The sequence below is a fragment of the Polypterus senegalus genome, chromosome 13 (assembly GCF_016835505.1).
Source record: "Polypterus senegalus isolate Bchr_013 chromosome 13, ASM1683550v1, whole genome shotgun sequence".
In the NCBI taxonomy this organism is placed as follows: domain Eukaryota; kingdom Metazoa; phylum Chordata; class Cladistia; order Polypteriformes; family Polypteridae; genus Polypterus; species Polypterus senegalus.
The window spans coordinates 155107226-155133520 of record NC_053166.1 but is presented as its reverse complement, the minus strand read 5'-3'; the positions used below and the strand labels follow the sequence as shown (position 1 = coordinate 155133520).

At 43.1% G+C, this 26295-nt stretch overlaps 1 protein-coding gene across 1 annotated transcript in view; it reads left to right on the top strand.

Moving 5' to 3' along the window:
- pms2 (PMS1 homolog 2, mismatch repair system component) overlaps positions 1 to 25424 on the top strand; it is a 36714-nt gene extending 11290 nt beyond the window's left edge. The window contains exons 5-15 of the mRNA XM_039774970.1: positions 2790 to 2973; positions 7073 to 7240; positions 7333 to 7430; positions 7521 to 7620; positions 11980 to 12064; positions 12162 to 12305; positions 12850 to 13741; positions 15517 to 15684; positions 17138 to 17238; positions 20641 to 20810; positions 24958 to 25424. Coding sequence (XP_039630904.1) covers positions 2790 to 2973; positions 7073 to 7240; positions 7333 to 7430; positions 7521 to 7620; positions 11980 to 12064; positions 12162 to 12305; positions 12850 to 13741; positions 15517 to 15684; positions 17138 to 17238; positions 20641 to 20810; positions 24958 to 25101 — 2254 coding nt within the window. The 3' untranslated portion in view covers positions 25102 to 25424. The remainder of the gene's footprint in view (positions 1 to 2789; positions 2974 to 7072; positions 7241 to 7332; positions 7431 to 7520; positions 7621 to 11979; positions 12065 to 12161; positions 12306 to 12849; positions 13742 to 15516; positions 15685 to 17137; positions 17239 to 20640; positions 20811 to 24957) is intronic.
- The last annotated feature ends 871 nt before the right edge of the window (positions 25425 to 26295 follow it).

Here is a 26295-nt window from a genome sequence, read left to right as displayed (position 1 = left end):
TATACTAAAGGGTTCTGTGAAATGTTGGCAATATTTTATTTACATTGTCTTGCAGATGCCCTACACAACAGCCATAGTAGTGTTGAGCTAGGATTGCCAACCCTGGAGCTAACCAAACCTGATTAATTAATGCAGCCATGTCTCTCTTTGAAACCTTTGAGAGGAGCTGTACTGTTAATGCTCAGCACGGAAGTAGTGACTATGGCGACACCATGTGGCCATCAGGGGCAACCCACAGTCCGTTCACCTGGGCGTTGTGCATAATTAGATTTCAACCAACCCTGCTTTTCAGCATTTGACACAGCAGCCTGGAATGTTTACAAATCATGGACAGTTGAGTCATCTGAAGGGCTAAAATGACAGGCCCATCCTGTGCTGAGGCTACTTGTTTGGCATAAAAATCAGCCAAATAATTTCCTTTAGGCAGCTCATCGGAGGCACCAGTGTGTGCTGCACTTTCAATGACCGCTAAAGAGGAAGAAAGAAGTTAAAAGATTATTAACAAGGAGGATGTGCTTTATGTGGGATCCCAATGAATTTGGCAAAAACCCAAATTTTTCCCAAAGTATATCTATCCATCCATCCATCCTCTTCCACTTATCTGAGGTCGGGTCGCGGGGGCAGCAGCTTGAGCAGAGAGGCCCAGACTTCCCTCTCACCGGCCACCACTTCTAGCTCTTCCGGGAGAATCCCAAGGCATTCCCAGGCCAGCCGGGAGACATAGTCCCTCCAGCGTGTCCTGGGTCTTCCCTGGGTCTCCTTCCGGTTGGACGTGCCCGGAACACCTCACCAGGGAGGCGTCCAGGAGGCATCCTGAACAGATGCCCAAGCCACCTCATCTGACTCCTCTCGATGCGGAGGATTTCCCATGGGCTCACCACCTATGGGAGGGGCCAATGAGGTGGGGTGCAGTGTGAGTTGGGTGGTGGCCGAAGGCGGGGACCTTGGCAGTCTGGTCCTCGGCTACAGAAACCAAAGTGTATCAAGATCGCAAATAACTCAAAATGCATAGCGAGACTCAAGTATAGACATTGGCAGTTTGATCAGTACTCAGTATACATCCTCATGTAAGCACAAACAATTTTGCTACTTCTACAGAAGTGAAAGGAATGAAATTAAATGGGGGTCCCTGGGTGTTAGCTGTCTATAGAGAAGGTGTTGCATTTCTACGAAGACCTGAAAACCCCACAGTCCCCTGGTTTCTTCCATTAAAAGACTGTTTACCCCTCTTTGGACATTCATCCCTACAATGATCAGGGTCACCACAAAGAAAATCTCCATTATTACTACAAAGATTACTTTTGTTAGTATTTATCTGTAAAGTTCCCTCCTTTTTGTGCCTTGTCATATTTAATCATTATTTCCCCTTCTATCGCCACTTCTTTTCCAACCATGTTCCTAGGATGTCCCCAGAAATTTTCCTGGGCTTTTATTTTTTTTTATCTATCCTTAATTTGAAAATAAAAATGATTAGCCATTTTTTTTATTTTATGTCCGCTGGCACTTGGCCAATCATACACATGATGGTTTGTCAGCTGTGTAACTTTTGGAAGTAGCCCATTTAAATAAACTTCCACAAAAAGTGTCTCATCTTTCTTCTACCTTCAAGCCAGTATTTTTCTAAGAATTCTCCTTACACCTGTCCCAAAATTAAAAAAACCGATTCATCCTCTTTTTTGTTCTTACTGCTGACCAGTCACACTTTGGTAGATAGGCAGCTACTTTAGCAGTTTTCACCCCCACCTTCTCTAATGTAAACCTATACCTAACAGGATCTTGTTGATGATGGTGGGCCTCATACTGTGGTAGATGATCTGCCCTGGCAGGATGGTCCTGACTACTAGCAGTCTAATTTTTAATTCTTCCCCAAGATGCCTTTCCTATCACAGCTGTCATTAATTGATCCATACCTTCATTAACAGGGTCATAGCAAGCAAGGATAATTTTAATCTGGCAATTAAACACACGGGGGTCGTCTTTACTTTTTGGAAGCTAATTAACCATTTCTCAATTCAGTAGGTGTCCGTGGGTGGTGGACTCCAGATATCACAACTCTCCATTCTGCAGAAATCCTTAAGGAATTTTGGGAAACACTAAATATTTCACTAGTATCTGGAGTGTCCTAATCAAATGAAATAACCTCGGTTGATTCCTGAGGAGTCACCGTGCTCTTTTTCTGCTTTCTCACCTGTGAGGTATTGGACCCCCTAATAACCTCATCTGACTGCTTTGTCTCTACTGATCATTGAGTGCCATTTCTAGTGTTAAATGCTGAGATCGGGTTGTGGTGTCTTTGCGTCCTTTACCATCTGGCTGGCACCTTTGGTACCTCCATGTAAGCAGCTCAAACTTACAACCCAGTCAGGCACTTCAGAGTCTCCTGAAGCGTGTAATCCACTTCCTGTAGCACCCTTGCTCAACCCCACCAAAAAACCCCCATTGTTCCCTAAGTTGGAAGTTTTTCACCCTGTTGGAATCTGCTGAATTGTCTGCAGTTGAACCCGCTTCAGATATGAGATCTGATTCCACTGCTGAGGCTGAGGGATGCTAAATACATGGTTATAGGATCCTCATCTCTGGTTCCATGCCTCCAAGTAAAAGCAAGAAGATGAATTGATTAAATAATTATAATTAGAAAGCAGAATTAACATTGGCTAAAAACTTGGTGAGAATAAAAAAAAAAAAGAAACAGCGGCCAGTTTTGTCCTGTACAAATGGAAGTATGTTGCACCCGCTTAGACACAGGCTTACTTTTAGTCTCTCTCTTTCTCTTTATTTTTTTATCTCAGTGACCTTAGCATTGTGACCTGTCATCAGTCTTCTCAAGTGGGCACACGTTTGGTGTTTGACCATAATGGAAGAATCGCACAGAAACTGCCACATCCCCGGCAGCAGGGCACTACTGTCACCATCCAGCAGCTCTTTCAGTCCTTGCCTGTGAGACACAAGGAGTTTCAGAGAAATATCAAGAAGGTGAGGCTGATTCTCTTTCATATATATAACTTAACGTTCTGATGACCACATTATTCATTGCAGAGTTGTGGAGGTGCGAACCTCTTCTGACAGCATTGAGCACAAGGCAGAGACCTGCCCTGGACAGCATGCCGGTCCATTGCAGGGCTCACTTGTACACACAGACTCCGATAAATGGCCAGCTATGGATCCAGCTGCCTACTGTGCGAGAGCTTACTGCTGGGTCGCACATACAGTGGTGTGAAAAACTATTTGCCCCCTTCCTGATTTCTTATTCTTTTGCATGTTTGTCACACAAAATGTTTCTGATCATCAAACACATTTAACCATTAGTCAAACATAACACAAGTAAACACAGAATGCAGTTTTTAAATGATGGTTTTTATTATTTAGGGAGAAAAAATCCAAACCTACATGGCCCTGTGTGAAAAAGTAATTGCCCCCTGAACCTAATAATTGGTTGGGCCACCCTTAGCAGCAATAACTGCAATCAAGCGTTTGCGATAACTTGCAATGAGTCTTTTCCAACGCTCTGGAGGAATTTTGGCCCACTCATCTTTGCAGAATTGTTGTAATTCAGCTTTATTTGAGGGTTTTCTAGCATGAACCGCCTTTTTAAGGTCATGCCATAGCATCTCAATTGGATTCAGGTCAGGACTTTGACTAGGCCACTCCAAAGTCTTCATTTTGTTTTTCTTCAGCCATTCAGAGGTGGATTTGCTGGTGTGTTTTGGGTCATTGTCCTGTTGCAGCACCCAAGATCGCTTCAGCTTGAGTTGACGAACAGATGGCCGGACATTCTCCTTCAGGATTTTTTGGTAGACAGTAGAATTCATGGTTCCATCTATCACAGCAAGCCTTCCAGGTCCTGAAGCAGCAAAACAACCCCAGACCATCACACTACCACCACCATATTTTACTGTTGGTATGATGTTCTTTTCTGAAATGCTGTGTTCCTTTTACACCAGATGTAACGGACATTTGCCTTCCAAAAGTTCAACTTTTGTCTCATCAGTCCACAAGGTATTTTCCCAAAAGTCTTGGCAATCATTGAGATGTTTCTTAGCAAAATTGAGACGAGCCCTAATGTTCTTTTGCTTAACAGTGGTTTGCGTCTTGGAGATCTGCCATGCAGGCCGTTTTTGCCCAGTCTCTTTCTTATGGTGGAGTCGTGAACACTGACCTTAATTGAGGCAAGTGAGGCCTGCAGTTCTTTAGACGTTGTCCTGGGGTCTTTGTGACCTCTCGGATGAGTCGCCTCTGCGCCTTGGGGTAATTTTGGTCGGCCGGCCACTCCTGGGAAGGTTCACCACTGTTCCATGTTTTTGCCATTTGTGGATAATGGCTCTCACTGTGGTTCGCTGGAGTCCCAAAGCTTTAGAAATGGCTTTATAACCTTTACCAGACTGATAGATCTCAATTACTTCTGTTCTCATTTGTTCCTGAATTTCTTTGGATCTTGGCATGATGTCTAGCTTTTGAGTTGCTTTTGGTCTACTTCTCTGTGTCAGGCAGCTCCTATTTAAGTGATTTCTTGATTGAAACAGGTGTGGCAGTAATCAGGCCTGGGGGTGGCTATGGAAATTGAACTCAGGTGTGATACACCACAGTTAGGTTAGTTTTGAACAAGGGGGCAATTACTTTTTCACACAGGGCCATGTAGGTTTGGATTTTTTTCTCCCTAAATAATAAAAACCATCATTTAAAAACTGCATTTTGTGTTTACTTGTGTTATATTTGACTAATGGTTAAATGTGTTTGATGATCAGAAACATTTTGTGTGACAAACATGCAAAAGAATAAGAAATCAGGAAGGGGGCAAAAAGTTTTTCACACCACTGTATTACTGGCTACATCAGTGTCAGCGACATGTACTGTCTTTAGTGAGGGATTGCCTACTGGGTCACCTCACCCCCCAAGCAGCTGTATTCCCTGAGATGATGCGTAACTGGGACATCAGTGATTCCAGGGAGTGGTTTGTACTGCTCAGTAAATCAGCCAGCTGCCAGTTGAGATGCTTTCCTGTGACAGTCTACTGTGAGGCTGTGTGTGCTGCTGGTTTCACGCAATGACATGTGCACAAAAACACAAAATGACTCCAAATGTTGACAAAGTCCACAATATTCAGTTCTACTCCTCACTGTTAGTGACGACTGGTATGTATTCATCTGTGTCAAAGCTTGTTTGCCTTTTTTATAAGGTATTACATGAAAATTATTTTGAAAGGCAGTTAAAAAGAAAAAAATGTATGTGTTTTATGTGCTTGTTCATATCTGTGTATTTGCCGTAACCTGAAGCACAGCTGTATAAGGATTTAAGAGGCACTAGGACCTTGAAGAAAATAGTCTACCTCAACTGTAAAACTTTATCGGTCCAATTTTCATCTCTATGAGTGGAGAGCAGAGATTAAGAGGTATGTTTGACACACCTTTCGCTATGGCTATGGCCATACCTTGCATTTCCTGTCCATCACCAGTGTGAGAGAAATTGTATTATTATTATTACTATTATTGCAAGGCTTTTGGGCCTATGTGCATTTCTTTAGAAGCCGACTAAAGTTATGTCAGGAACATTATATTAACTATGCAGTGCTTTCTGGGATTCCTCATTTTAACAGTGCTTACACTAATGTCTGATAAGAAAAGAATAGTTCATTAGGCGAGAGGAAGGTTATGTTGCAAACAATTAAGTTCTTTAATCTGCTGGACATTTTAGAGAAACAAGTAATGTCTCTGGAGATTTTAGGGAATTTAAGTTTTTTTTTTTAATTTTTTTGTCAAAGCTGGACATTGAGCATGGGAAAGGTGCTATATGAATAAAATGTATTATTATTATTTACTATTATTATTATTGTCATTTTTAAAAAGAAAGTATCTCTGATAAACTGATCAGAAATCCTTGTTGGTAATCCATAGTTCCTTGATGCTTTTCTCCAATAAGCTGTTATTATTGATTAACTACAAATTCATTCTAGTTCGCTAAGAGAGGTGAACTGCCTCCACACTAACCGTGTCTTCTGTGTTCTCACCTGACAACTGTAATTATACAGCTATCCCATGAGGTTGTTTCATTCAATTGTTTTTATTTTAAATGGTCTTGTCGGCCCATGGTCTTCAGTGACTTCAAGCTTACAGTAAGTTCCTTGTACAGTTTTTAGTATTTCTTCTGTTTTTTGGAATTCTTTTGATGTACATCTTTGCTTAGTGGTTGTTAATTGCTTTTGTTATTTTATGTTTGGGGTGTTTGTTGTTTGCTGGAAAGGGGTGTGTGGCGCTCCCGATATCTTTCCAAAAGGATGAAGATCCAAGTCTTGGTGCTTCCTGTCTTGCTATATGGTTACGAGACATGGATGCTATCCAGTGACCTGAGACGAAGACTGGACTCCTTTGGTGCTGTGCCTCCTTGGAGAATCCTTGGGTACCACTGGTTTGACTTTGTGTCATTCACAGAGTCCCGAATGAGGCACATTACCTGCATTGTGAGGGAGCGTCAGTTACGGGACTACGCCCATGTGCCGTGATTCCCATAGGGTGATCCGACTCACAAGGACCCTCATTGTTGAGGACCCAAGCATCTGAACAGGCCAAGGGGACACCAATGTAACACCTGGCTGTGGCAGATAGATGGTCATTTCCGAATGATGGACTGGACCGTGTGTCTGCCTGAGGGTTGCCAACCGGGATCCCAAGGTGTTACATCATGTGGTGGGTGCAGCGATGTGCTGTAGCAGTGCATGCTCCCCAACCTAACCTGAATGACTTGTTTGTTTTCACAGAGTGCTTACCTATTTTCATTTTTTTTAAGTTATTTATCACAAATGTTACCTACCTCTACTAGTTTTTGATTCTCTAGCTGTTGTTATAGGAATGAATCCATCAATTAACCGTTTTGTCAGTATGATTTATTTCTCCATTTGTAGTCATAAGTCGACTTGCACCCAAAGACAGATAGTCATAAGTGATGATAAATGGACAGAAATTATTCCTATGCCTGGAAGTGACTTTATGCCTGCCATATTTAATTTTGTAAAATGTTGTAGATATATATGAGAAGATGAGATGTTGTATTATTTTAAAGCCCACTTTTATGTCTCCGTCAGGAATATGCCAAGATGGTTCAAGTACTGCAGGCTTACTGTATCATCTCCACAAATGTGCGCATCAGCTGTACAAACCAGGTGGGTGCTGGTAAGAAGAACATGGTGCTGTGTACGAGTGGGAGCCCACACCTGAAGGACAACATCAGTGCAGTGTTTGGTCCCAAACAGGTAATGTTCAACACATTTTTATTTTTCACTCGGCTTTAATAATAGTCGGGTCCTTTCAGGACTGTGTCATCTGAACTCTTGTGGTGTTTCAGCTACAGAGCATCATACCATTTCACCAGCTGCCACCAAGTGAGTCTGTTTGTGAAGATTATGGGCTCGACCCAAGTGCCATCCCAGAGAATCTGTACAGGTTAGTGTTCATATCTTACACTGCACCCTTTTTATGATTATTTAATCTGAGAAGATGCCTTGTAATCAAAAGACTTTTTATATTTGTCAGCATTTCAGGTTTTGTCTCTCGGGTGGAGCATGGTGTGGGAAGAAGCACAACAGACAGACAGTTCTTCTTTATTAACCAGCGTCCTTGTGACCCCTCTAAGGTAGATCATTAATCTGTGGGATAGGCAATTATCAGTCATTTTTTGTTTTATTGGATCATGTCTAGACTATCCCACATCTGTATCTTCAACTACTTTTACATTTATTTGCTTATCAGACATTTTTAGAAGCTGATTTTGAAAACGGGTCAACATAATCGAGTAAACCATCAGTGTGATGGACTGTTCTGGAAGAAGTGTTACAATATAAGCTTACACAATTGATCACCTCAAGTGGAGAGCTCCGAACAATTTACAAACTAGTTTACAAGAACCTATCGAAGCCATTCTCATTTAGACGGAAATTCACAGAACAAAAGTCTTCAAACACTTGTTAAACACACTGAGGCAGTCAACAGTTTAAATGGAGGTGGGCAGCTCATTCCACTAGCAAGGAGCTACAAATGAAAATACTCTGGATTAAGATTTGATACCACACAGAGTTGGCATCACCAGACATCATTCCTCAGCAGACTTAAGTGGATAAGAAGGGTCATAGAACCCACAAGCGTCCACATGTATGGAGTTGCTGACCCATTTTCCACTCGATAGGCAACCATTATGGATCTGAACTTAATACATATCATCGGCATAGCACTGATTAGAGAAACCCTGGTACATGGTGGTGGGGCCTAGTGAGAAGGTGTATAGAGAGAAGAGAACAAGGCAAAACACTCATCCTAGGGCCACCCGTGCTTGCTTGATGCACCCTTGACATCTCTCCTCGCTGTGACACACAATAGGATCTGAGAGCAGTCCCAGTGATGTCAAGGTCAGAGAGGATGGCAATTACATTTCTTTGATACCAAAATTGATCAAGTCAATCAGTTTCCCCTCCACACCTCATTCACTCACTCATTCTGATCTGCCATCTCCATCATCAAGACTTGCTTGTTTCTCGCCTTTTGACTCTCTCACCATCTCTGAACTTATTAATATGTCTAATTCCTCCTCTTGTCTGCTTGATCCTGCCCCCCACTTCTTTGCTTAAGACACGCTCATTCATAATTAGCATTCCTGTTGCCTCATTGACAAAATGCATGTTTCGTTTCGGGTTCTGTCCCTACTGCCCTAACAACTTCTGCAGTTACCCCAATCCTTCAAAAACCTGACCTGGATTCTTCTTCTCTCTCCAGTTACAGGCCTATCTCTAATCTCCCTTTTTTGGCTATGGTGATAGAACACGTGGTTGCTACACAGCTCCATGCCTTTCTTCTAGACAATACACTCCACGAGCCTTTTCAGTCTGGCTTTCGCACACAGCACAGCACTGAGACAGCTCTTCTCTGTGTAGTTAATGATCTTCTCCGGTCTGCAGATTAAGTGCGGCATTTGACACTGTTAATCATGAAATCCTCCTGTCACGTCTCTCTGCTGTAGGGATCTCTGACTTAGCCCTTCAATGGCTCACATCATATCTTTGTAATAGGCAACAGTTTGTCACACTCGGCCGATATAAGTCTGTGTCGTGTGGTGTCCTTCAGGTTTCACTCCTTGGGCCATTACTTTTTCTACTTTATATGCTTCCTTTGGGTCAGATTATTTGCAGACATGGTCATAACTTCCACTGTTATGCAGACGATACACAGATTCACCTCCCAGCATACTCACTGACTGCATCACTGATCTTAAGTTATGGATGAAAAATAGCTTTCTCAAACTTATTGCCAATAAAAATGTTAAAAGTGTTACTGTTAGGTCCAAACTGCTGACTTTCTAAGACAGCCAACTTCTCTGTTTCTATTGATGGTGCACTTGTCAGACCTGCTCCTGTTGTCAGAAATCTTGGCCTTTTGTTTGATTCACTTAACTTTGAGTTACACATTAGGACTCTGTCCAAAAATGTAATTCTATCATCTCCGCATCATTGCCCGCCTCTGCCTCCCTGTAAACTCTACACAGAAGCCACAGTACATTCAGAACTCCACAGCCAGAGTCCTCACCCTCACATTTCTCCTGTTCTCTCCCAGCTTCACTGGTTACTGGTTCCATCAAGGATTAAATTCAAGATTCTGCTTCTCACCTTCAAAGCCGTACATAATCTCACTCAGCTACTAGCTCCTTACGCTTCTTGTCGCTCGCTCAGGTTCTCCATATTGTTCCATGCACCAGACTCTTCACCCTGGGAGGCAGCTCTTTCAGTGTTATGGCCCCTCAATTCTAGAACTCTCTTCCTTGGTCTCTCCGAGTTTGCTTCTCTTTTTCCACTTTTAAATCTCAGCTGAAACTTTCCTCTTCTATGAACTTTTGTCTTCTGTGTAATTTTTTTTTTTTTACTCTGTATGTAAGGCATCGGCTCTTCATCGGTCTGTCGTGGTGAAAAAACAGCTGAGCCATAAGGCAAAGCTCTCAATTTACCAGTCGATCTACGTTCCTACCCTCATTTATGGTCATGAGCTATGGGTAGTGACCGAAAGAACAAGATCGCGAATACAAGCGGCCGAAATGAGTTTCCTCCGCAGGGTGTCTGGGCTTTCCCTTAAAGATTGGGTGAGAAGCTCAGTCATCCGGGAGAGGCTCAGAGTAGAGCCGCTATTCCTCTGCATCGAGAGGAGTCAGATGAGGTGGCTCGGGCATCTGATCAGGACGCCTTTCTGGTGAGGTGTTCCGGGCATGTCTAACCAGAAGGAGGCCCCGGGGAAGACCCAGGACACGCTGGACGGACTATGTCTCCTGACTGGCCTGGGAATGCCTTGGGATTCTCCCGGAAGGGCTAGAAGAAATGGCCAGGGAGAGAGAAGTCTGGGCCTCTCTGCTCAAGCTGCTGCCCCCGCGACCCGACCCGACCCTGGATAAGCAGAAGAGGATGGATGGATGGATGTAAGGCGACCTTGGGTTTGTGAAAGGCCCTCCATAAATTCAAAATTATTTTATTATGGGAGCACTTTTTGCAGTTATTTAATAATTCATTTCAGCCTCAACTACAGTTCATAGGTGCATTTTGACAAGAATGCATGTGGTGTCATTACCCATCCATCCTTTATCCAACCTGCTATATCCTAACTACAGGGTCATGGGGGGTCTGCTGGAGCCAATCCCAGCCAACACAGGGCTCATGGCAGGAAACAAACCCCAGGCAGGGCACTAGCCCACCGCAGGGTGTGCATACACACACACACACACACACCAAGCACACACTAGGGACAATTTAGGATTGCCAATGCACCTAACCTGCATGTCTTTGGACTGTGGGAGGAAACCGGAGAACCCAGAGGAAACCCACTTAGACACGGGGAGAACATGCAAACTCTATGCAGGGAGAACCCGGGAAGCAAACCCAGGTCCCCTAACTGCGAGGCAGCAGCGCTACCCACTGTGCCACTGTGCCGCCCCGTGGTGTGATTTTGCACCACCATATTGTAACTTAGTGTTTTAAACTGAAAAATAAGGTAACTTGTATGTTGGTGGATGAGGGAATGTTGCGTAATGAGAGGTGAGTAGACCGGAATTGATTGTGTTTGAAGCAGGAACAGGGCAGTGCCTGTGATTATGGCATCTTGTGCACTTTATTACAGGTTTTCTCAATTTTTCTTCTGAAATATACTATACACTAACTTCACCCTTTTTGCAAAATGGCACATTTCATGTGTAAAATGCATTCAGGTACCAGTTATTTTGTAGAAGGTATAATTAGTCGTTAATTTTCTGCCCTAATATTTAAAAGCTTTTATTTGACAAAAGCGCTGTGGCCAATAAGAGGCTTTTAAGCTCTGTCTCTGAGCCCACGTTCTCCTCCAAAGTTGTTAATAAGTGATTTTGCTAATTGATGAGTCTGAATTGGCCCTAATGTCTGAGTCTGAATGGGGTGTGTGCCCTATATTGGTCTGGCATCCTGTTCAAGAGGCTCTGTCCCCATGCATGTGACTACACAAATGCCTTAAATGACTTGCTAAGGGCTGCATAGTGAGACAAAGTTGGGAATTGAACAGGCAGCCTTGCCATTTAAACTCCACTGCCTTAGCTGCTTCACCCCACTGCCTACCAAAGGCTGTTGCTTGTGGCTTGTGTCAGAACTGCAATGAGATTTTAGTGCTTATATTGGGTTCTCCGTCTATGCAGAGCATGTTACTACATCACTACTTTTAAAAGCCAAGCGCCAGTAATGGGGAATAATCAGCTAAGTTGTCCATAAGATGTGTTGTATTTGAATCACCTGGCTGGGATAAGTTAAGTTTAATTAAGTGACACGTAGCACCTTGCGGTGATCTCTGTTTGAAATAAAGCGATGGAGATAAAAGGTACACAAAGAAGCCTGTAATTAAGAAATGGTAATGAAAATCTAACTTTGTGCTTCCCTTTTGTTGTCCTGGTGCAAGACATGATTTCTCAACCTTACGTACATCTTACTCCTGTGTTCCACAGGTGGCCAAAATAGTCAATGAGGTTTACCACATGTACAACCGTCACCAATACCCTTTTGTAGTTCTCAATGTATCGGTGGCCTCAGGTAAGAGAAAAAATATGAGTCAGAGGTGTGTTTGTGCCTTCTTGTTGTCGTGTCTAGCTGCTGAACAAACCCTGCTTGTACTTTATGCCACTTTCAGACTGTGTGGATGTGAACGTCACTCCAGACAAGCGACAGATCTTGCTGCAGGAGGAGAAGCTGCTGCTGGCAACGCTGAAGACGTCCCTAGTTGCCATCTATGAGGCTGGTGTTAACAAGATTAGTCTCAATATGGATGGACCAGGTACAGCTGTCCTGCTAGTAGTCAAATATTATATTTTAAATGGTAGGGATTGTTAATCCTGGGGCTGCCAAAATTTAGAGGTTTGTCTTTTATGGGACTGAGAGAAAAGCGTTTATGTGAAGACCTCATGGCATACGATTTCTCAGTTTTAAATTAGATAAACTTTCCAGATTAAGTGCAATCACGCTGAAGGAATGGGGTGGGTTCATTCCGGAGTTAACATGATAAATATAGAGAAGATCAAGATGGAGGCACCTTTTGACTTCCCTGGTAGTGGTGATGAAAAAGGGTGGTGAGAATAAAGAGCAGCAATTGAAAGAAGCTGAGAAGGATTTGGGCAAATCCTAAAGTGCAAGTGTCATAAGGTTTGACCTCAATTAGCAAGGATGCTCCATGGGGCCTGTCTTGGGTTTGCTGGTCTCACTCTCTTGATCTTAAAGTTTTATCTCCATTACCTTCATGGATTGCTGGCAGCACACTTTGCCATTTGAATCCTCTTATTAAATGGGGCATTTTTTGATTTACTTTCCTTTTGTCCTTTTAGCATTTAGCAAGAGAGTGGCTTCTGAAGAGCTGGGGTCTGAAGAGCTTGAAGATTTTGGACCACGACCAGCTGAATCAGCCCCCAGGTCTCCAGCAGAAAAGCAGAGGCTGATGAGCGTTGCCAGACTGAGAGCAGAATTCTCACTTCATCAGGCTCCTGTGGAAAACCGTGCCGGGGCCACACTGGCAAAGAAGTCTGATCAGCAGAAGAAGCTACTTTCTTTCTTCCAGGCATCTGTGCGCTCACGGACCTCAAGTCCTATCCTGTCAGGTGTCCAAAGTACTTTAAAAGATCAAGAAGTCAGGACAGAGCCAGAAAAGCAGCTGGAGGTACTGAATCTTGCTGCTGTTACAGATCCTACTAAAGACTGGAGCACTTCTGAATTTTGTACCGGTAAGGTTGAATTGTTGAACAAGGAGGAGCTGGTCTGCATTAAAGAGACCTCATCCAAAGATAGCTTACAGATGAAAGAAGAACCTCCGTTTACACACTCTCCAGAAATACATGTTCCTCAAACACACAATACAAGAGATGGTGATGATGGATGGATAATCTCTTATTCACCCCAAAGGGGCTGTGAAAGTCCTCAGGCTAAACGAGCCAAGCATGAGCAGCTCTCTCCTGAACCGGAGTGTGCAATAGACATTCATTGTGGTGGAAATCAACAGATTTCTCCGGGTGAGATGGAGCTGAAAGTGGATGAGCCAGTGAACGTGAGAAAGAAGGTGGTCCCCTTGCACTTTTCATTCTCACAACTGATGGCAAGGGTGAGGAAGCTTCAGCAACAGCAGAAGGACAACATAGAAGAGAAACAGATGTATAGACGTTTCAGGGCCAAGATCAATCCTTCAGAGAACCAGACTGCTGAGGAGGAGCTGAAGAAGGAGATCAGGTGAGCTACAACATGACTTGGCCACAAATAATAGAAATGTATCTATTAATGTGCACTATTAATATTAAGGCTTATGTTCTGCAAGCCATTTTGTTTTTGTCTCAGAATGAATTCAACTGAACTTGAAATTTATTCCCAAGCATCATAGTTGGTAGGAATTTCTCTTGGTGTTCCATCCATAATCATAACAAGGTAAATACAATTAAACAACACAATATACGATACACAACACCATCACAACATTAGTAGGCAGTTGCACCCTCCAGAACTGATGTTTTAAAAGAGAAGGTCAAAAACAAAGTCACTGTCTGGGAGTCCGTGATCAACTGGCCCGCCAACCCCCTCCTGGGTTTTCTATAGTGGACTATGTACTGACCGTCCAATCTGATGGGAGACTCTTTCCATCTCTTGATTCCAACGCTTCTTTATCCAGGATGACTTTTCCATAACTAGGAAAGCAGCCTGGCAGTAGAGAAGTGCCACATCCAGATATCAAGAGGAGAAACAGAATTGAGCAGGGTTAGTAACGGTTTAAAAATATCGTATGACTTATATTTCTGTATGAATGACTAACATTCAGCCTGGATTTAAAAGCTTAGACTGAAGAGGAATCTCTTAATATATAAATATTAGCAGGTAGGCCATTCCACAACTTCAGGGCCCTGCAACTAAAACGCCGACCTCCCACTGTTACTTTTATCAACCCTTGGAATCTCAAGCAGGCCAGCATCTTGAGATCTCAATGTTTGCCCTGGTTTGTAAGTAATGATAAGTTCGGGTAAGTAATCAGGTCCTTGGCCAATTAAGGCTTTATAAGTTAAAAGGAGGGTTTTGAGAATCGGCCCTAAGCCCAACTGAGAGCCAGTGTAAGGACTTGAGAACTGGAGTTATGTTTTCGTATTTTCTGGTTCCTCTGGTGGCTTGTGTTCAGACGAAACAGTAAAAGAGTAATGATAATAATTAATGACATGAATGTAGAACTTCTCTAACCTACTCAAAGTGCTTTACATAGAATAGACAGGGGGGAACCATTTTAACCACCACCAATGTGTAGCATCTATACTCAGATAATAAGATGGCAGCCATTCTTGTGCCAGTTTGCTCACCACACACTATCTATTAGGTGGTGAAGGGCTGAGAGAGACGATTAGGGGGCCAGCATGACTAATTGTGGTGGGCAACTTAGACAGGACATTCTTTTCCAAAGAATTCCCAGGTCTTTTTTATGACCACAGCAAGTTAGGACCTTGGCTTTATGTCTTATCCAAAGGACAGCGGCAATTTTTTTTTACAGCACAGCATCCCTGTTACTACACTGGGACGTTGGAATCCATACATGGACTTCAGGGTAAGCGCTTCCTGATGACCTCACCAACACCTCTTCTACCAGCAAACCAAAATTTTCTTATATGGTCTCCCAGCCAAATGCTACTTATCTTCAGGAGGCTCACCTGCTCTGAAGTGCAGGAGGTATGGCTGCTAGCAGTGTAGCAAACAACCACAGATGGTCAAACGTTTGAACTTGCTGGGAAATGCATGATTGGAGATGGCACCATTAGTGTAAGTTGTATGAATTTCACAATTGAAGTGAGGGTTGACTGTATGGATACAAAGGCACAGATGAGACAATCAAGGCCACCATATTCATTTAAATCCATGATTTAAATTTATGAGCAGTATGGGATTATTAGGTGGCAGTGGAGTTTTCCATTTCTGGTAACAAGCTTCTTTAAACCTTCCTTTTTTTTTTTTGTCTTTCCTTTACTTGCCCACAGCAAAGACATGTTTGAAAAGATGGAGATCATCGGACAGTTTAACCTGGGTTTCATTGTCACCAAGCTGAATTCGGATATCTTCATGATTGACCAGCATGCCACAGATGAAAAGTATAACTTTGAGATGCTTCAGCAGCACACTGTTCTTCAGGGCCAGAGGCTCATCGCGTGAGTAAAAAAGCTGTTTGATAGGCTGAGACTGAGTCACCCATATCCCCCTCTCATGAGTACAGAGTTTTGACAATGCACTCAACTGTGAACACCTCTTAACTCTTTGAGGGCTGAATATGTTTTCCAAAAAACTCTTTCTGAAAGTTTTCTGAAAGCACACATAGCAATGGTTTCACACATAAGTCAACATAAAACGTCTGTTGCTATGTGCTGTGGCTGCTGTTGGCATATGTTCGGCATCTCTGGCAGCAGTGGCTGCATGGGGGCACCTCGATGGTCAGCAGGAATGCACAGTGGGCTAGCTGCCTGGCTGTCTTCACACAGCAGGTGGGGGTGGTGGGCGTTGCAGTGTGACACAATCTGGTTTGTACCTTTTGACATCAGAAGTGGTGGTCCTACCAGGCAGACGCTTCTGTAGGCACATCAGCTGCACAAAAATGTTCAATGCCACGATCAGCTGGAGACGATCAGATGATGCTTGTATCTCACTTTTGTTTTTGATATCCATCTCCAGATCACTTGCATCAAACTCGGAGTCCGACAAGTCAGAGTCCTATTCAACGAAATTACGTAAAAGGTCCATGGAGTATTTTGCTTTGCACATTCACTTTGGTCTCTCGACAGATGTTGGTGCCAGTTTAGAGGTTGTTTGCTCTTCGCTACTCATGCATGCGTAGGGAATCGAGGTTAAATCAACAAACCTATGTAACTTTCCTTCTAGCAAAGAGAGTCAAACTAAAATGTAAGGGTGAGTTTTGTTGCAGTTTACAGCTGATTACCGTTCTCTATTCCTAAATTTTGACAAAAGTTGACATCAGCCCTGAAAGAGTTAATACCTAAGGTGTCTTGGGATGAATTTACTGTAACATTTACTGTATGGCAGTGTTTCTTAAACTATGGGTTGCGACTCAAAATCGTCATGTCTGAAATTTGGTCGCACTGAGTTGTGACTTTTACTGGTACTGAATGTTAAAGGTCATGAACGATTTGAGAAAAGCCTTGTGATTCTCCAAGGGACACCAGTCGAAGATCTCTCCATGGGGAGCCAACAGGGCACCAACGATTGGCCGTGACTCTTCAAGGTGAGAAACCCACCACAAGCAGGAATAGGATAATGATCATCTGCTGTTCCGCAGTGATTACGGGTCATAAAGACATGCAATAAGCAAAATTGGGTTGTTGGAGAAAAGAGAAAATGTTATGACCACTGCTATATGAGATAAAGACTGAATGACAAGGTCAGTGTAAGTGAATCAGGTGCCCATGAGCAAACAGCATAAGTGACTCCATCTGTTTTGATTTGTAACTTCCAGTACAATAACCCCTGGCATTGACTATCTCAAATGATGGACACTTTTGCCCTTTGTGGACTGCATATTTGTTGGGTGCATAAAAGAGTAGTGATGCCAGGGCTGCTGCAGATGTTTTAATACTGTTTTGTTTTGTATAGGCCTCAGAAACTACAGCTGACTGCCATCAATGAAAATGTACTGATCGATAACCTGGAAATCTTCAGAAAGAATGGATTTGATTTTGTGATTGAAGAGGATGGTAAGTAGAGAAGCGCTGTCTTTTCTAGAATGCTTAGAAATGCTCAGCTTGATCAAAAGTCACTAATCCCTGAGCCTTTCAGTTAGTGTCTGGGTGGATACATTATGGCATGGGAGATGTGGAGACAATTCACCTTTTTTAAACTGTCAAAAGTCAATATGAGGGTGATCAGTGTAACAGCTTTACTGGAGAAGAGCAGTCAGCCACTAGTCAGTAGAACCTGCGCAGGCCACTGAGTAAAGAGGCCAACACCTGGGAGTTCCCAGCTCACTACTGTCTTATAAGTGTTTCCCTGTGCCAGGCCAGCTGTTATGTCTGTTAGAGGTAGCCATGCATGCCAATGAATTAGTTGTTGAAAAGGTTAAGCATCCCAACAAGAAGCCATCTCACCATTATGTTTCTTTATTATATTTTATTTAAATACACAAAGCTTATGAATAGATAAGTATACATGAGACAGCCAGGCCTTGAGTCCTTCATCTCAGTACAGTGGAGTACGGAAAGTATTCAGACCCCTTCAATTTTTCACTCTTTGTTATATTGCAGCCATTTGCTAAAATCATTTAAATTAATTTTTTCCTCATTAATGTACACACAGCACCCCATATTGACAGACAAAAAAAGAATTTTTGAAATTGTTGCAGATTTATTAAAAAAGAAAAACTGAAATATCACATGGTCCTAAGTATTCAGACCCTTTGCTCAGTATTTAGTAGAAGCACCCTTTTGAGCTAATACAGCCATGAGTCTTCTTGGGAAAGATGCAACAAGTTTTTCACACCTGGATTTGGGGATCCTCTGCCATTCCTCCTTGCAGATCCTCTCCAGTTCTGTCAGGTTGGATGGTAAACGTTGGTGGACAGCCATTTTAGGTCTCTCAGAGATGCTCAATTGGGTTTAAGTCAGGGCTCTGGCTGGGCCATTCAAGAACAGTCACAGAGTTGTTGTGAAGCCACTCCTTCGTTATTTTAGCTGTGTGCTTAGGGTCATTGTCTTGTTGGAAGGTAAACCTTGGCCCAGTCTGAGGTCCTTAGCACTCTGGAGAAGGTTTTTGTCCAGGATATCCCTGTACTTGGCGCATTCATCTTTCCCTCGATTGCAACCAGTCGTCCTGTCCCTGCAGCTGAAAAACACCCCACAGCATGATGCTGCCACCGCCATGCTTCACTGTGGGGACTGTATTGGACAAGTGATGAGCAGTGCCTGGTTGTCTCCACACATACCGCTTAGAATTAAGGCCAAAAGTTCTATCTTGGTCTCATCAGACCAGAGAATCTTATTTCTCACCATCTCAGAGTCCTTCAGGTGTCTTTTAGCAAACTCCATGCGGGCTGTCATGTGTCTTGCACTGAGGAGAGGCTTCCGACAGGCCACTCTGCCATAAAGCCCTGACTGGTGGAGGGCTGCAGTGATGGTTGACTTTCTACAACTTTCTCCCATCTCCTGACTGCATCTCTGGAGCTCAGCCAAAGTGATCTTTGGGTTCTTCTTTACCTCTCTCACCAAGGCTCTTCTCCCCTGGTAGCTCAGCTTGGCGGACGGCCAGCTCTAGGAAGGGTTCTGGTCGTCCCAAACGCGTCTTCCATTTAAGGATTATGGAGGCCACTGTGCTCTTGGGAACCTTAAGTGCAGCAGAAATTTTTTTGTAACCTTGGCCAGATCTGTGCCTTGCCACAATTCTGTCTCTGAGCTCTTCAGGCAGTTCCTTTGACCTCATGATTCTCATTTGCTCTGACATGCATTGTGAGCTGTAAGGTCTTATATAGACAGGTGTGTGGCTTTCCTAATCAAGTCCAATCAGTATAATCAAACACAGCTGGACTCAAATGAAGGTGATCTCAAGGATGATCAGAAGAAATGGAAAGCACCTGAGTTAAATATATGAGTGTCACAGCAAAGGGTCTGAATACTTAGGACCATGTGATATTTCAGTTTTCTTTTTAATAAATCTGCAACAATTTCAAAAATTCTTTTTTGTCTGTCAATATGGGGTGCTGTGTGTACATTAATGAGGAAAAAATTAATTTAAATGATTTTAGCAAATGGCTGCAATATAACAAAGAGTGAAAAATTGAAGGGGTCTGAATACTTTCCATACCCCAGTGTGGGCAGGTGCCAAGTCCTGCTGGAAAATGAAATCATCTTCTCCATAAAGCTTGTCAGCAGATGGAAGCGTGAAGTGCTATAAAATGTGCTGGAAGACAGCTGTGCTGACTTTGGACTTGATAAAACACAGTGGCCCAAAGTCCTGTTTTTCAGATGTAAGTAAATTTTGCATTTCATTTGGAAATCAAGGTCCTACAGTCTGGAGGAAGAGTGGAGAGGCACAGAGTCCAAGTTGCTTGAAGTCCAGTGTGAAGTTTCCACAGTCAGTGATGATTTGGGGAGCCCTGTCATCTGCTGGTGTCGGTCCGCTGTGTTTTATCAAGTCCAAAGTTAGCACAGCCAGCCATCTACCAGGACATTGTAGAGAGGACTTCATGCTTCTCTCTGCTGACCATCTATATGGAGATGCTGATTTCATTTTCCAGCAGGACTTGGCACCTGCTCACAATGCCGTGGTGTTACTGTGCTTGATTGGCCAGCAAGCTCGCCCGACCTAAAGGGGTAGTGTCAAGAGGAAGATGACAGACACCAGAGCCAACAATGCAGACGAGCTGAAGGCCTCTCGCTATCAAAGCATCCTGGGCTTCCATAACACCTCAGCAGTGCCACAGGCTGATCGCCTCCATGCCACTCCACATCATGCAAAAGGAGCCCCGACCGAGTATTGAGTGTGTTCATGGACAGACTCTTCAGTGGGCCAACATTTCTGTATTAAAAATCTTTTTTTTTGTATTGGTCTTAAGTAATATTTTAATTTTCTGAGTTACTGAATTTTGAGTTTTCATTACCTGTAACCCATAATCAGCAAAATGAAAAGAAATGTATCACTCTGTGTGTAATGAATCTATAATAATATATGAGTTTCACTCTTTGAATTGAATTACTGGAATAAATTAACTTTTCGATGATATACTAATTTATTGAGATGCACCTGTACAACAAGCAGACTCCCATGTCACCATCAACATCTTGGGCGCTTAGCTGATATTCTTTTGTCTCCATACCTTCCTACGAGGTGGTCATGTGCACCATAAGTTTAGGACATTGATTCCTGGCAGCTGCCAGTTTGGCTTTTGAATCCCAGTATGTCCCATAAAGTAACCCTGTGGCCCGGTGACTTACAGGTTAAAAAAAATCAGAAGGTGTCCATTTCCTTCCTCGGCTCAGTGCTGGCCTTCCTGTGTGATCCAGTGACTGTGTCGGTTTCTTTTCATAACTGAATCTGTAGCCACTTGAAAACCGAAATTCCTGAATTTACAAAGCGTCAGTACAAATATTCACTGTTTTCTCTTTAAGCTCCTGTCATGGAAAGAGTGAAGTTAACACGCCTTCCTACCAGCAAGAACTGGACGTTTGGCCCTTCAGACATTGAAGAACTGATCTTCATGTTGAGTGACTGCCCTGGCGTGATGTGCCGACCATCTCGAGTGCGGCAGATGTTTGCCTCCAGAGCTTGCCGCAAGTCGGTACGTATAGGGTGGAATTGTCCCTCAGCTTATACTCTGGCATAACCATCCGGGTTCAAATTCTCACTCAGTACCCATCTGTGTGTAATTTGCAAGCTCTCCCCATGTCTGTACGGGTTTTTCCTTCTCAAACCACAAACATGTTTGCGTTAATACTGGCCACCCTATGAGCGAGTGTGGACGTATGCATGAATGTGGTTTAAGATGGAATGGCCTTGTTCCTGATGATTCTGGGGTCCGCTCCAACAGCTTCCCACCCTATAATACGATTCAGTGGGTATCCGGTTAGATAGGTGGAGTTGACACGCACACTTTCTCAGACGATCACTGAAATTCACCAAGGATCACCCGTTTCTTTTTATCTGTTAGCTGCATTCAAAGAGTGGACTTGATTTCCTTTTCTTTCCTTTCTAACAATTTAGAGTTCCTTTTCATCTGTCATAGTGTAACCTTCAAGAACAGAAAGAAGTTAAGAAAGGAATGAGACGGGCTAAATAGGCTCCTCCTACTCATAAATATTAAAGCCATCTGGGTACTTAGTCTGTTCGCCTCTGAAATGATGGCAGGCTATTTGTTCCAAATGCTGAGCAGCATCAAGACACCCATGGCATCCTTAAGGCAAAAAAAATGAGTGGAATCAGGCGACTGTCTGAATTCAAGGAGGGTGTGAAATTGGCACTTGCACTTAACATGTTGGTGTTTTTCTCAGTCCAGACACCTGTGCCCAAATTGAATGGAAAAAATGAATTGCCCTGTTGTGATTCATTGTGCCGTGTACTGGATGTATTTATCTTCCTGGCTGAATTCCAATACTCGTTCAGCCATGTGACACTTAACCAAATATAACATCCATCCATCCATTATCCAGCCCTCTGTATCCTAATTACAGGGTCACGGTGGTCTGCTCGAGCCAATCCCAGCCATCACAGGGCACAAGGCAGGAAACAAACCCCAGGCAGGGTGCCAGCCCACCGCAAGGCACACACACACCCACACACAAAGCACAATTTAGGATCGCCAATGCACCTCACCTGCATGTCTTTGGACTGTGGGAGTAAACTGGAGTACCCGGTGGAAACCCACGCAGACATGGGGAGAACATGCAAACTCCGAACCCAGGACTCCTTACTGCAAGGCAGCAGCGCTACCACTGTGCCACTGTGTGTTTCCGATGGGAGTGTTAGCTCCTTGGAAATATGTTCTTTTATATTGCGGCGTTTTAATAAACCTTTATTTAAATACTTATAAATAATAACGGCGATATCCCTCTTTTCAGCGATAGGCGGCGACAAAGTCACAGAAAAGACAGAATATACTTAGCTTGTTTAATGCGGCTTACGTTGCTGTACAGACAGGAGAAACCAGTCAGCTTCATTTCACCGAAGAATTCTTTTTTTCTCGGGGATTCGGTCGTGTAGAAACTGCTTTTTTTTGTCACAACGGAGGTGGCTTTTGAGTCAATTGCTTCCACTCACTCAGTTTCTCAACGTTGGCAAAGTTCCAGCGTCTTTTATATTGTTTGCACACGACCAAACCCCCATTACGTGGCCAAACAAGGCAGACAAACTTGTGCTGAACATCAAACAGTCGGTTCAAATAACACTCAGTCCTTTTTAGGGCTTACAACTCAGTCTTCCAGCTGTCCCTGTCTGTCTTTATGCTTTGCTTGGCCCAGCACTTCTGAATGCTGACACTCTATGCTAAACCTGGCTCAGCTCTTCATGGCATGTTACACAGAGAATAATGAAAAATACATTGACAAAGATCTAAAACAGATACAGTGACACAATTCTTAATATTATAACAAACTTATTATAACACCGTGCCACCCTTCAAATGTAACATATAGAAAATAATGCACTGTTCAAAGATGGGGGATATGGCACATGTGATCTGTCCTAGATGCAATGGGTATAGAACTGTAACCAGCTTTAGATGGGGTGCCAGTCCAACACAAGGTTCAGTCACACACCCACATTGACATGAACCTGTTTGGGGATTTTGGAAGAAAACTCGAGAATTTATGTCAGTGTTGGGAGAGCTAGCAGGTGCAGGATTTGAGCAGAGCACACTGGTCCAGTGGCACAACAGCACACAGTGCCACTTAAAGTAACGAACAAACTAAACTGAAGTCATAGAATTGGGTGGTGAAGATTATAAAGCATGATTTATTATACAAACCGGACTCCAAAAAAGTTGGGACACTATACAAATCGTGAATAAAAACTGAATGCAATGACGTGGAGGTGCCAACTTCTAATATTTTATTCAGAATAGAACATAAATCACGGAACAAAAGTTTAAACTGAGAAAATGTATCATTTTAAGGGAAAAATATGTTGATTCAGAATTTCATGGTGTCAACAAATCCCAAAAAGTTGGGACAAGGCCATTTTCACCACTGTGTGGCATCTCCCCTTCTTCTTACAACACTCAACAGACGTCTGGGGACCGAGGAGACCAGTTTCTCAAGTTTAGAAATAGGAATGCTCTCCCATTCTTGTCTAATACAGGCCTCTAACTGTTCAATCGTCTTGGGCCTTCTTTGTCGCACCTTCCTCTTTATGATGCGCCAAATGTTCTCTATAGGTGAAAGATCTGGACTGCAGACTGGCCATTTCAGTACCCGGATCCTTCTCCTACGCAGCCATGATGTTGTGATTGATGCAGAATGTGGTCTGGCATTATCTTGTTGAAAAATGCAGGGTCTTCCCTGAAAGAGATGACGTCTGGATGGGAGCATATGTTGTTCTAGAACCTGAATATATTTTTCTGCATTGATGGTGCCTTTCCAGACATGCAAGCTGCCCATGCCACACGCACTCATGCAACCCCATACCATCAGAGATGCAGGCTTCTGAACTGAGCGTTGATAACAACTTGGGTTGTCCTTGTCCTCTTTGGTCCGGATGACATGGCGTCCCAGATTTCCAAAAGAACTTGAATCGTGACTCGTCTGACCACAGAACAGTCTTCCATTTTGCCACACTCCATTTTAAATGATCCCTGGCCCAGTGACAACGCCTGAGCTTGTGGATCTTGCTTAGAAATGGCTTCTTCTTTGCACTGTAGAGTTTCAGCTGGCAACGCGGATGGCACGGTGGATTGTGTTCACTGACAATGGTTTCTGGAAGTATTCCTGAGCCCATTCTGTGATTTCCTTTACAGTAGCATTCCTGTTTGTGGTGCAGTGTCGTTTAAGGGCCGGAGATCACGGGCATCCAGTATGGTTTTACGGCCTTGACCCTTACGCACAGAGATTGTTCCAGATTCTCTGAATCTTCGGATGATGTTATGCACAGTTGATGATGATAGATGCAAAGTCTTTGCAATTTTTGCTGGGTAACACCTTTCTGATATTGCTCCACTATCTTTCTGCGCAACATTGTGGGAATTGGTGATCCTCTACCCATCTTGGCTTCTGAGAGACACTGCCACTCTGAGAAGCTCTTTTTATACCCAATCATGTTGCCAATTGACCTAATTAGTGTTTATTGGTCTTCCAGCTCTTCGTTATGCTCAAATTTACTTTTTCCAGCCTCTTATTGCTACTTGTCCCAGCTTTTTTGGGATTTGTTGACACCGTGAAATTTTGAATCAACATATTTTTCCTTTAAAATGATACATTTACTCGGATTAAACGTTTGATCTGTCATCTACGTTCTATTACAAATAAAATATTGACATTTGCCATCTCCACATCATTGCATTCAGTTTTTATTCACAATTTGTTTAGTGTCCCAACTTTTTTGGAATCCGGTTTGTAATTGTAATCTCAGTTTGGTTCAGTATGCCTTTGAGAGGGGTCCTTGACTCTGAGGGAGGGTGTGCTTGTGTGTGGCCTCATGTTGAAATGACTGGTCAGTTAATTGTAATTGGAGGTGATTTTCAAGACTGGTGGGCTGCTTCATGTTTTCACCCACAGGCAATTAAAAATATTCAACCTGTTGAACTTGGTCTCATTTGACTTGTGTAAACTTAAATGTAAAACTAATTTTCAGATGATTGCTAGGACTTGTGCCTTCATTAAGACAAACCACCAGAAATCATTTCTCAGAAATTTGTGCCCAACAGCCGATCCTTGTTGAATGTTCTCTTTAGAGAATTTCTGATTGTTGAGTCCCATTTCTCCCTCCATTGTTGCCAGGTGATGATTGGAACTGCACTCAGTGCCAGCGAGATGAAGAAACTGGTGACACACATGGGGGAAATCGAACATCCCTGGAACTGCCCCCATGGGCGACCCACCATGAGACATCTAGCCAACCTCGACATGATCTGCACGGAGTGAACCAGGTGGAATGAAGCTGCTCGTTTGCTTTGTGAAGCCATCCGGCTTCCTCATAAATGAGCGTTTCTTTTTCATTCTTTTTAGCAAACAGTAGGCCTTGATAGACATTTTGGCATCCTTCAGGGTTTTTCTGGGGGAAGAAGCTCTTTAGTCCAGTTTTTTGGATTTTAAATTTGCATTCTTTATTTTGCTGGTTGGAAATGACTGGTTTGAAACAAAATGATTCATTGCCACTGGACGCTAAAGAGCACAAAGCAGAGTTTGAAGGTGTCCTTTTGTTTTATTACAACTTACATTTTACAATAAATGACTTGTCATTAAAATGTGTTTGGGTTCATCCGTTAGTATGTTAATACAGTAAAACAAAGGAAACGTCTTAATTGACTAGAATGTTACACAGTGACTAGTAAAAACCTGTTCAAATGATGGGCAAAAACAAAATGTACATTTGTTGAGTTTTAATTAATGAACTTCCTTTAGCAAATGGCGTGTTGTTCCTGTGCTGTAGCAGGTTTTCAGGAGTCTGACCTGTGCACCAAGAATGGTTGGCAAGCAGATGTGCCACAAAGTTAAAATTGCTGCACTGCTACCAGGACCGCCAGCAGGACAGGTTGAGCTGAGCAATCAGCAGCAGGTGTTGCATTCAATTCTGTCCCCCTTGTTTAACCCGTCCAAACTGTCAACCAAATCTTGAAATCAGTGACGTTTCACGATCAGGGCTTGCACCGAAACCGAAACTAGACCAAGTTCTTGGATCACTGCAAACTCCAAAAAATCTGTTCTCTTAACAAAAAAAAAAGTTATTCTTCTTTACAAATGCTTCTGTCACAGCATAAACCAGCCATTTCTGTGGCTGATTCCCAGGTGACAGTTGCACATGCAATGCTTTATTCTTTTCATATCACAGAATAGGAACACTAACTAATAAATGACAGCACGCTGCAAGACACCGATTGCACGGCAATAAAGTCAGGCAACGCACGTCACTCAATTTTGGCAAATCATGATACAGCCTTCCTCTTGGTTGCACCCTCTGAAGTTCCTCAGGTTGGGGACCCCAGTTCAATGGGGAAAAATATCATTTACTGAAACTTAAGTAATATAAGAGCAACAACAACCCTCGTATACACAGCAGAATGACTAAAAGAAAAAAACTTGTGACTTGAATTAAGACAGGAGAGCAGCCCCAGTGAG